General features: G+C 52.1%; 2 protein-coding genes across 2 annotated transcripts; one reads left to right on the top strand and one right to left on the bottom strand.

Annotated features, from left to right (window-relative positions):
• Window positions 1-208: 208 nt before the first annotated feature.
• DMRTC2 (DMRT like family C2) lies at window positions 209-4983 on the bottom strand. Its single transcript, XM_004620707.2, has 8 exons — window positions 4757-4983; window positions 4515-4672; window positions 4198-4274; window positions 3545-3725; window positions 2875-3001; window positions 1188-1248; window positions 856-1033; window positions 209-321 (listed from the first exon to the last, which is right to left on the bottom strand). The coding sequence occupies exons 1-8, from the start codon at window positions 4981-4983 to the stop codon at window positions 209-211; spliced, it is 1122 nt and encodes a 373-aa protein (XP_004620764.1).
• Window positions 4984-9715: 4732 nt separating this feature from the next.
• LYPD4 (LY6/PLAUR domain containing 4) lies at window positions 9716-11750 on the top strand. The gene is given in 8 exon segments (XM_055146440.1): window positions 9716-9737; window positions 9740-9781; window positions 9939-10074; window positions 10735-10922; window positions 10925-10987; window positions 10990-11067; window positions 11323-11363; window positions 11736-11750. Coding segments are annotated over 8 exon segments (585 nt in total).

The raw sequence follows: 11750 nt of genomic DNA, 5'->3' as shown, positions 1-11750 counted from the left end.
AAGAGGGTAAGAGAATACTCATCACAGGCCAAGGAAATGCCCATGTTACAAAAGGAACAAAAAGCTAACAAGATACCCGAAAGCTTAAAAAAAAAAAAAAGCCTCGTACTATATTAAATTCCACACATAAATCTGTAAGTAAAACATTAACTATGTGGTGCATACAGGCTGTGGCTCCTGCTCCAACAATGCCTCTATCTCTGGAGGTCTAGGTGAGGAGGGAGATGGACCCCAGTCGCCCAATATGCAGAGCCACGGAGGAAGTGGGGCTGGGGCGCAGAGTGGGACCAACAGGCTGAAATCCTCTTCCTCCAGCAGGAGCTACAGGTAGGCAGGAAGGGGCAAAATTAGTCACAACCATTTTCCCGCCTAGCAACTCCCTCTTTTAACGCCAGCCAATCCAAGTCTCATTCTCTTTCACTTGGATTATATCAACCTCTACCTTCTCACTCCCCCTACCACTTCTTGGCTTCTCCAATTTTTCCATCACAACCACTATTTCTTTAAAGCCCCCATTTGTCTTTTTCAAGCCCTTGGTCCCTGGGTATGTCTGATTAGCTCAGAAACTATCTCTGGCTACCATTCACACAGTTGTTGGTCTAGATTCTGCTCTGCCCGACCTCCTCGGGGGAAATGTCTGCCTCTCCAGGGCCTCACTTTCCTTGACATAAGGGTTCTGGGCATCTGCTTGTAAGAAAATTCCTGACACTGGATGGCAAACCAGGGGCTAGAATGAGAAGACTGGAACCTGAGCTGGGAGATGTCCTTGGGCCTGATCTCCTTGGTTAGTTCCTGCTTTCTCCAGAACCTCCATTTCCCAACTTATCCCTCTTCCCTCTTCAGGGAACAGGTTACCTGGGGGGCCACAGGGGTGGAGTAGGGAGATCCAGGCAGGGTTGGGGGGGACAGAAGGGGTCAGACGGGGAGCCTGGGAAGAATCTTTGAGTCCCACAAGAGCCTCAGCTGCCTCCCGCTGCAGCTGCCGCTCTGAAGAAGCAGAGGTCCAGGTCAGGCGGGAGGAGGTTCCAGAAGCCTAAAAAGGAAAGGGAGGAAAGCAGACTGGGAACCCCAACTTCTGTCCATCTCTAAGTAATCCCACATCTCCTGGGTCCTTCAATCTCCACCCCGTTCCATTCCACAGGCTCTACTTCCTCCCAGGGTTCTAGACTGCCCTTTGTTTCCAGTACCTGGGGTTGTAGCAGCAGAGGATCTGGAGTGCCACAGGGTTGGAATATCAGAGTTGAGCATCTAGAGACAAGGAGAGAAGAGAATGTGGGGTGGGATTAAACACAGGGACAGAGACTACACCAGTCTGAGTGTTTCAAGCAAGCCCTGCTCCTGGTCTTGGCATCCTCCCTTTCTGGGAAATGGGCACTCCTGCCAGTGTCTTCCTGCCAGGGCTGCTGTGATGGTTACCTCTGATCAAATTATGGCTGCAATTTTATTTTATTTATATTTTGCTTTTGCTTTTTGGATCACACCTGGCAATGCTCAGGCTCTGCATTCAGGAGTCACTCCTGGTGGTGCTTGGGGGACCATATGGGACGCCTAGGATCGAACTGAACCTGGATCAGCCACTTGCAAGGCAAATGCCCTCCTGCTGTCCTATTGTTCTGGCCCCACTGTTGTCAATTTAAAAAACCTGCCCAGAGGGGCTGGAGTGATAGCACAGTGGGTAGGGCGTTTGCCTTGCATGCAGCCGACCCGGGTTCAAATCCCAGTATCCCATATGGTCCCCTGAGCACCGCCAGGGGTAATTCCTGAGTGCATGAGCCAGGAGTGACCCCTGTGCACTGCTGGGTGTGACCCCCCCAAAAAAAAAGCAAAAAACCTGCCCAGAGGGTCAAGAAAGAGCCCAGTGCTGGGGCTGGAGCGATAGCACAGTGGGTAGGGTGTTTGCCATGCACGCAGCCAACCCGGGTTCGATTCTTAGCATCCCATATGGTCCCCTGAGCACCGCCAGGGGTGATTCCTGAGTACAGAGCCAGGAGTAACCCCTGTGCATCGCCAGGTGTGACCCAAAAAATAGCAAAAAAAAAAAAAGAAAGAAAGAGCCCAGTGCTTGCTTTGCATGCAGCTGACCTGGGTTCCATCCCTGGCCTTGCAATAGGATCCCCTGGGCACTGCCCAGGAATTTATCCCAGAGCATACAGCCAGGAGTAAGCTCTGAGCACAGCTAGGTGTGGCCTCCAAATAAAATCACAACAAAGAAAAACCTGATCAGATATCTGGTTTCTGCCCTATCAGAATCGGATTTCCTTCCCTCACTTTCCAATCCCTAAGGATCTCAAAGGAAGGGTTGGAATGAGGAAAATAAAATTGGTGGTGGTGGGGCTAACCCCACCCAGCAGTGCTCAGTGGTTACTCCTGGCAGTGCTCAGGGGACCATATGGGGTACCAGGGATCAAACTTGGGTTGGCCACATGCAAGGCAAGTGTCCTACCTGCTGTACTACCTCTCCCGCCCCTCCCACAATAAGTCTTTTGGAAGTTTTCTCTAAGAGCTCCTAGTCTGTCTCCTAGATCTTGGGGTTCTCATCCCTTCACACCCACACCTCATTTTCAGCAGGCAATTCACTTAATTGTTTAAGTGGAATTAATAGCCACCATTCCTTACAGGCTTGTGCTAAGTGTATTCGACATGGTATGGCTATCTCAGGACAGTGCAAAAGATAAGAATAGTGTCTCCAATTTAGTGATCGGAAAACAGCCCCAGGGAAGTTAGTACTTGTACTCTGGCTCACAGCTAGGCAATGGGAGAGTGAGAAGGGCACTGCCTCACCCCTTAGCCTGAGCCCTTTCCTTCTTCAGCATATGCGGTGGGGTCCAGACCAGGATTAGGCACACAATGACCACAAGTCCTTTCTATACTCACGTGCGGGGCAGGACAGGGGGCCCTTGGGATTCTCCGGAAAGAGGAGCCGTCAGTATAGGGCGAGGTCCTGGGCAAGTTGGGAGAGACCCATGGGTGGGCAGCCTGAGGGAAGTGCCAGGGTCAAATCCTAAGAAAGGTAAGAGAATACAGAATTTAGAGGGGTCATAAGTGATGGTGTGGGGCTGGAGCGAAAAGTAAGGCTGGTAGGACATTTGCCTCACACGTGGCCAACTTGGGTTGAGCCCCAGCATCCTATATGGTCCTCTGAGCACTGTCAGGAGTGATTCCTGAGTGCAGAGCCAGGACTAAGCCCTGAGCATCACCGGGTATGACCCCAAAACCAAAAAAAAAAAAAATGAAGTCATGGCGTATCTTGGTCTTCCTCTTGCCTACCCTGTGTCTTCTTCCATCTCTCTCCCTCTCCCCCTCTTGTTTTTGGGACATACATGGTGGTGCTCAGGGATTACTCCTAGCAGTGCTCAGGAGACTATATGGGATGCTCAGGATCAAATCTGGGTTGGTTGCATACAAGGCAATGATACAGCAATGATTCCTGGGTAACAACAGGTCATGGCTCTATCTCGGTCCTGTTTCTCTGTTACTTTCTCTTCCTGATAACAGTGCTACACTGGCATTCACATGTGTTGCATGAATGTTAAGGTGCTCTTACCAGGAAAGGAGTGCAGGGGAGCAGCAGGTTCCTGGCACAGCAAGCGGCACACCACTGGGGGTGGCATTGAAAGGCTGGGAGGCAGCCAGTGTCCAGGGGCCCAAGGGCCTGGAAGCATCGGAGTCCAGGGCAGAGGCAAGGCTTCTGGGGGGCAGCTGAGCAACAGAGGCCCTGGAGAGTTCTCCTGTGAGGACCCAAGGTAAAGGGATGGGGGTGTCAGGTACCAGGTAGGGGGAAGAATGGTTTATGTTGGAGGATGGTGATAGGACCCCAAAAACTATAGAGCTTGGAGCTCAAAAGATCTCATCTCTGGGGCTGGAGTGATAGCACAGCAGGTAGGGTGTTTGCCTTGCACGCGGCCGACCCGGGTTCAAATCCCAGCATCCTATATGGTCCCCTGTGCACTGCCAAGGGTGCATTCCTGAGTGCATGAGCCAGGAGTGACCCCTGTGCATTGCTGGGTGAGACCCCAAAAAGAAAAAAAAAAGAAAAAACATCTCATCCCCTCATTTTGCCCTTCGCAAAGAAGTGACTTGCCTGAGGTGATATAGCAGGTCAGGACTGAACCTGAAAAAACCTAGGCACCGAGGAAGGGACTTGGGTTGGAGCTAGGAGTATCACTTTCTCAAGGACCCGGTCCCGGCTCTGCTTACCTTCACAGGGGGTGTTAATGCCAGTGGGACTGCCCCATGGGGGGTCTGAGGCAAGGGCCCCGTGTTCTCCTTTCCAGCTGTGGGGAGAGAGCTTTGGTGAGCCCTTTCCTCTGACCCCCCACTCCTCTCCAACTGGATTCTTCACCCCACCCCCACTTCTATATGCTAAGCCCACTGGGTCCTCCGGGCACTTGCTCATGTGTCACCATGGGGAAGGCTGAGGCCCAGATAGGAGGAACCTCTCCTCCAGAATTACCCCTCATCCCCCTATTTAGGAGTTCTTCCTCATGGAACCCTCTCAGGTGGTACACACTTACAGGGGAGTCCTGGGTCAGTGGTTCCCTTCTTGATTCGGCTGGGGGCTCGTGGGGGGGCCGCCCCTTGCCTCATTAGGCCCTGAGCCAGGTGCCTCTTCAGCTGTGCCTCCTGCTGCCTGCGCAGAGCCACCTGGGCAGCCATGACTCTTCGGCGCTCCCTGAAAGTGCGGTGTTGGGGTGCGGGTCAGTGGTTCCAGCCCCAGAGTCCCCACCACCACTCCTGGGGAAAGGCTCATACTCACAGGATGAGGACACACTTGTGACACTCGCACGCCTGGAAAAGGCAGAGGCGCTTGTGGCCCTTGAGGTGGGCGGTGACCCCGTGGTTGCGGCAGCGGGCGCAGGTTGGGGACCGGCTTGTAGCTCTTCTGGCCTGGATAAACTCCATGCCTTGGGGGGCCTGGGACTCCCCCAGAGGTCCCAAGTCTGAGGGGCAGTGGAGAACAGCAGGCATTTCACTGGGTTCCATGGCTCTAGGGGCAGGAGTGGAGGGTCAGGGCGGCCTGGGGGATACCCCATGAAGGCCACAGGGGGGTGTCGGTCTCTCTTGGACCCACCCAGGCATGCATCTTGTACCCCCACCTCTTCCTGGGTGACTCCCTTCTTCAGCCCACCTTTACATCTGTGTTCTTGCAACCCCAGTACATTCTCTTCCTATCTTGGGGACGGTTCCAGCCACAGATCCCAGGTTGGAGCCCCTTCCGGGCTCCCTTCACCTGACCCGACACCCAACAACCTGTGGCAGCCTCTTTACCAAGGATCTGCTTTCATCCAACTGCTACCAAGACTTTTCTTTTTTTTTTTTTTTGCTTTTTTTTTTGGGGGGGGGTCACACCTGGCGATGCACAGGGGTTACTCCTGGCTCTGCACTCAGGAATTACCCCTGGCCGTGCTCAGGGGACCATATGGGATGCTGGGATTTGAACCCGGGTCGGTCGCGTGCAAGGCAAACGCCCTACCTGCTGTGCTATCTCTCCAGCCCCATTCCAAGACTTTTCTGCCCCCTCCCCCCATCTTTTAATCCTCACCCTCCTGTTGGAACCACATTCGCTGCTCTGAGTTTTGTGCTTGCTCCCTTCCACCCCGCAGTAAGGACTCGGTCCTCAGAGATTCCTCACGGTTATTATTCCTTTCAGTAATGATTTTCATCCAATCAACACCAGCCCCTGCCAAGTACCAGGTCCCCAAGAGTTCTTTCCATGCACCCCCCGTGCCTCCAAACAGGGGGCAGACCCTTGCCTGTACCCTGAGCTCCAGGTACCTTTGCCCGCACCCACAACTCACTGCAGTACAGCGCCCCCCACCGGCTGCAGTGGTGACGGAGGTGCACTCACTCCCTTTCTGCGTCTGCACCCTCAAACTGGGTGGCCGCCGCCCTGCCCCCCTCAAAGGTCCCGGGGAGGGGGTGAGGCACAGAGGAGCGTGCCGAGGCGAGGGGAGAAAGGCGCGAGCAGCAGCGAGAGGAGGGTCGAGGAGATGCCCGGGGACAAGGGGCCCAGCACAAGAGAGAAGAAGAGAAGGGACCAGGAAGAGCGGGGTCCTGTTTCCTTTGTCAACCCGGTGGGTTACCACAGCCTCGAGCAGCACCGTCGTCGTTGTCGTCTCGCTAGTCAAATAATCAGACCGCCTCAGTCTGGAGAAAGAAGCTTGTGAGGAAGATCGAAGAGGAACGGCTGGGCTCGTGCTGGTTTTCCCGCCCCTTTCACAAGGACCAATAAGCTTCCAGCGCGGCGTTCCGTTGCCGAGGCCGGTGGCCAATGCGCTACAAGATCCTACACCGAAGGCCCGCCCCTTTCTCTTGTCCCGCTTCTCCCGGAGTCAGGCTATCAGGTCAGCCAATGGCGCTTCGAGTTAGTCTCCGGCCCCTTCCTTCTCTCTCTGGTTTCCCTTCCCCGATTGTTCATCCCCTTTGAAGTCGGTGGCCAATGGGGCGTCGAGTATCGTTTTTTCCCTGGCGAGCAGGGCCCTTCCCCCTCAGGAACGGCCAACCCGGCCCCGCCCCCAGAGCGTTGATCTGCCTTGTGAGCTCTGGGTCTTAACTCCCTTGGGTCGCCCAACGCCCGGGCTTTCTCGTCCTTCCCTCTCGCTGCCTCAGCAACCGAATCACTCTTTTTTGAGCCCTTCCCCGACTCTGTGATTTCCCTGCCCCTCTGTCCCTCACGCCCCTCCTCCTTGGGCTGCGTCCCCCTTTTTGCGGTCAGTGCTCTGTTCTCAGCCTCAGTCTCCCGCTTTCTCGCCGGCTTGTCAGTGAGACAGGCAGTCCTTGGCTTCTGTCCCTTGTATAACTTGAGCCTCACCCCTGCCCTCATCCCTTTCTGGGGCTGCCTCGAGTTTCCTGTCATGTCAGCCCTTCCCTCCCTCTGCACATCGCCTGAATTTCACGGCACCAGGGGCTCGGCGCTAATAGCCGACTTCTCTCCGTTTTCTCGGTTATCTCTCCATTTCCATTATCTCCCCCTCCTCCATGTCGTCCCGTTTCTCCGCGCATCCCTCCTTACCCCTTCTTTCATGCTCTAAGATCGTCTCCCCCAGCCCAGTCTTTGTGGTCCATTCGTATTTTCTTGCTCTCCCACCACCCCCCGCCCCCACCGTGCTCTCTCATCTCCCTGAGAGATTTCCCGTCCCTCTGATTTCTCTTCCATCGGGTGAGTGTTCCTTCCTTTTCTTCCTTGCGCCCCTGAGTCCCTGAGGATTTCATCCCAATCTCCCCCAGTTGTGTCCCGTCTCGGATCCCGATCATTGGGGTCCTGTGGTTTGCATTCCTGGTTGGGGTGTGTCCTGATTTGCCCTTACTTTGCGGGATTCTTTACCCATCTCTTACCCCTACCAGGTCCCTCCTCTTCCGTGGGTCTTAGCCCCTTTGTACCAGATTTCTGGTACAAAGAACCGGGTGTCGGCCATTTGGACCAAAAGGATGACAGAAGTGACCAGCAGCTGGACTTCTGTGTAGAAGAACAATGCCAGGCAAAGTTGGAAAGGTGGTTTGGGGTCACTGGGGAGGGATGGAGAACTCCTGAATGCCAGCTAAAGTAGTTGAATTCAGTTCTTTATTTTTTCCTTTTGGTTTTGAGGCCATACCCGGTGGTGTTCAGGGTTTACTCTTGGCTCTGCGCTCAGGGTCACTCCAGGTGGTGCTTGGGGAGGACCCAATGTGGTGCCTGGGATTTATTGAACCAAGGTTATTCAGCTGCAAGGCAAACACCTTAAACATAGCGCTATATCTCTGACTCCACAACTTTTGGTTTAAAATGATTATTGATTTACAGGAAGTTGTAAAAATTTTTTTGAGAAGCGTACTTTAACTCCTTCCTCTAGACCACTGTGGTGATATATAAAGTGCAGGAAGGAAAATTACACTGGTACAATACTCTCAATTAGATTCACTTTCATCAGACTCACATGCCCTGTTTGATATGTAACATATATATATATATATATATATATATATATATATATATATATATATAGCTTTTTGGGTCACACCTGGTGATGCACAGGGGTTACTTTTGGCTTTGAACTCAGGAATTACTCCTGGCAGTGCTCAGGGGACCATATGGGATGGGATGCTGGGGATCGAACCCAGGTCGGCCTCATGCAAGGCAAATGCCCTACCCGCTGTACTATCACTCCAGCCCCTCTTTTTTTTTTCTTTTTGCTTTTTGGGTCACACCCGGTGATGCATAGGGGTTACTCCTGTCTTTGCACTCAGGAATTACTGCTGGCAGTTCTTGGGGCACCATATGGGATGCTGAGAATCGAACCTGGGATGGCTGGGTGCAAGGCAAATGCCCTACCTGCTGTACTATTGCTCCAGCGCTAATATGTAATATTTTATTAACATTCAGTTCTATATGGTTTTGGAGCCACTTTTGGCTGTGCTTATGGCTTACTCCTGGCTCTATGCTTCTTCAGGGGATATTCCTGGCAACTCTCATGCTGGGGATTGAACTCAGATGACTGCATGCAAAGCAAGTACCCTACCTACTGTACTATTGCTCTAGGCCAATATTTGGTTCTATATACATTTTACTTAATTTTTTTTCTTTTTATTAATTTTTGTTTTGGGGCCACACCCAGTAGTGCCTGAACTCCTGGCTCTATGTTTAGGGATCATTCCTGGTAGGGGTGGGCGAAGTGATAGAGGATTGAACTTGGGTCAGCTCTGTGGAAGGCAAATGTCTTACCTCCGATACTAGCTCTCTCTGGCCCCTACAATTGTTTTCTATTTTTTTTTTTTTTTTGCTTTTTGGGTCACACCCAGCGATGCTCAGGGGTTACTCCTGGCTTTGCACTCAGGAGTTACTCCTGGCGGTGCTTGGGGGACCATATGGGATGCCGGGGATCGAACCCGGGTCGGCCGCGTGCAAGGCAAACGCCCTACCCGCTGTGCTATCGCTCCGGCCCCTACAATTGTTTTCTAAAAAAAATATTCTAATATTCATGTAGAGTCCCTTTTGAACCAAAAATTGTTTAGTAATATGTCAGTTAACTTTAACATGTCCTGCGTTGTTCCGGTCTTAATATCTTTGGTGGAAAAACTGTCTAATAGGATTGTTTTGAATCAGCCACCACCCTCTGCTCCCCACTGTGTGCCCACGGGAGGAGTTAAGCATGAGGATCAGAGCTAGGATTTGAGAAGCCCTCAAAGTGGGTTTGGGATGGAATAGAGAATAAACTGTGGACATAGGAAGACCCGTGTCTGGGGGTCTCAGGGAACCTGTGTCACAGAAACGGAACATCGTATTTATTTATTTACTTCACCTGATGATGTTCAGAGGTTACTCCTGGGTTTGCACTAAGGAATTGCTCCTGGCGGTGCTCATGGGACCCCAGCATATGGGATGCTGGTGATTTCTTGTTATTGTTTTTGGCATATTGAATATGCCACAGGCAGTTTGCCAGGCTCTGTGGTGCGGGTGAGATACTCTTGGTAGCTTGCCGGGCTCTCTGAGGAATTGAACCCGGGTCGGCCGCATGTAAGGCAAATGCCCTACCTGCTGTGCTATCGCTCCAGCCCATGCAAGGCAAACATCCTACCCATTGTACTATTGCTCTGGCCCCTGACCATTGATTGTCTTTCTGCTCCAAAACAGAGACTGAAAGACAAATGACAGAATTCAGGAAATGACGAGAACCAAGCTTGAACCTAGACTGAAACTGGATTCTGACTGACTTCTGGACAAGGAGCCAGAGCCAGGACCATGGGACCCCAGCATTCATATCCTGTCAGCTGCTCTGTCTCCTAGGGGTCATCTCCGCTGTGCTCCGTATGTCCTATGGGGCTGGATCTCTGGGATTCCCAGAGGATGGGGGGCTGGCTCCATGTGGCAAGAGATGGCTGGGTGCCTCAGGGGACAAGCTCTGGAGACTGAACTCTTGGAGGGGCTGAAAAGACAAATGAATGGAAGAGCGTTCTCTCTCCAGGGGCCAGAGCTCTCTTATTCTTTGAAGCAACATCTTCATTCATCAGAGCTGTTAACTTGCATTACTGTAGGTGGTGTCTAATGAGGCGTATGGTGTGTAAACTGAATGAGGGCCGTGAGGAGATGCTGGTGCTCATTGCTTATTGGAAGGAGCTGGCTAGGCTATGTTTCCTTTTGCTCACTCTGCTGACTCCACAGATCCTTTGGTGGCAGGGAGCATCACCTTCATCTATGAACTCTGTTCCCTGATTCCAGATCTTTCCCCTATTCTATATCTGGATAAGAGAGGGGCAGGACCTGGCTGGCGGTTGTGTGGGTGGACCAGGCAGAATGGAGAGGGGGGAATTCCAGGAGGGGGTGGGGTAATCTGGGAAATAATAAAGAGTGGGGGGACAGAAAAGAGAGAGGGTCCGGGGTTGGAACGATAGCACAGCGGGTAGGGCACTTGTCTTGCACGCGGCCGACCCGGGTTCGGTTCCCAGCATCCCATATGGTCCCCTGAGCTCGGCCAGGAGTAATTCCTGAGTGCAGAGCCAGGAGTAACCCCTGTGCATCACCAGGTGTGACCCACAAAAAAAAAAAAAAGCAAAAAAAAAATAAAGAAAGGAGAGAGGGTCCTATTGGGAGAGGAGTGAGGAGTCACACTTGGAGACCTTGAGATCTGAATCCTGGCCATTGAGTGAATGGACAGGTGGAGCAGTCAAGGTTATCATGGGGAAGAGCAGGGCTGTGGGTGGGAGTGTGGTCTCAGGCTGAGGCCAACAACACTGATCAGAGCTCTCTCTCTCTAATCCTTGCTCCTCGGGGACCAAAAGGGGAATTGTAGATTATAAAGGCTGCAGCCCAGTTTCACCATACCCTCAGAAAGCCTCCTACATCGTGGCACTCCCTGGAATTTCCAATGCTTCCTACATCCGCATCTGCCACATATATCTCTGCAATAATCTCACCAACATGGATTCTTTTCTCAAACTCAAGGCTTGCATTTCTCTACTATAACCTGTTCTTCCCAGGTTTGTCCAACCTCTCTGGGTAGACACACTGGGGAATGCTTCCAAGTTATGTTTCTTCTAAGTCTTGCCCCTGTAATGCTATTAACTGTTACAGTTCCACCTTAAACTTTCAGGCAGGTGAGAGGAACGTTCCTGATACGCTGTGTGTGTCCTGCTTTTCCATGATTTCCCACAAGAGAGAGGAGCTTGCATTCAGAGAAGGGTTGAGGATTGTGGAAGCCCAGATATGTGACCTCCAAGAAGGTAGGAGGAAGGTGCTGGGATTCCCCATTCAAAATGGGGGAGCAAATGCCCTGGAGTGTGAGGGAATCTTAAGGTGGGGCATGGTCTGAGTCCTTAAAGGTCCCTGACTCCTCCTTTATTTCCTTGCAGGACCTTAGAACTCCACTTTCCTCCTCATGGGCTGTGCTCATGTACAGGGCAAATTGCTAACACATTTTCAGACTATTAAGACCATCAGAGGGGCTGGAGAGATAGCACAGCGGGTAGGGCATTTGCCTTGCACGCGGCCGACCCGGGTTCGAATCCCAGCATCCCATATGGTCGCCTGAGCACAGCCAGGGGTAATTCCTGAGTGCAGAGCCAGGAGTAACCCCTGTGCATCACCAGGTGTAACCCAAAAAGCAAAAAAAAAAAAAAAAAAAAAAAAAAAAAAAAAAAAAAAAAGACCATCAGAGTGTGGGAGGTCATTGGCATCTTAGAGAGGTTCCAGACTGTGGGTACTGCCCCCTATGGTCCGGGGGTTTTGTCAGGGGCAACATCGTAGGCCTCCTGTTTGCCTTTAGATTGAGCTGGACTAG

This window comes from Sorex araneus, chromosome 8, assembly GCF_027595985.1.
Source record: "Sorex araneus isolate mSorAra2 chromosome 8, mSorAra2.pri, whole genome shotgun sequence".
Taxonomy (NCBI): domain Eukaryota; kingdom Metazoa; phylum Chordata; class Mammalia; order Eulipotyphla; family Soricidae; genus Sorex; species Sorex araneus.
Note: the sequence above shows the minus strand (reverse complement) of the source record. Positions and strands in the feature narration are given on the sequence as shown.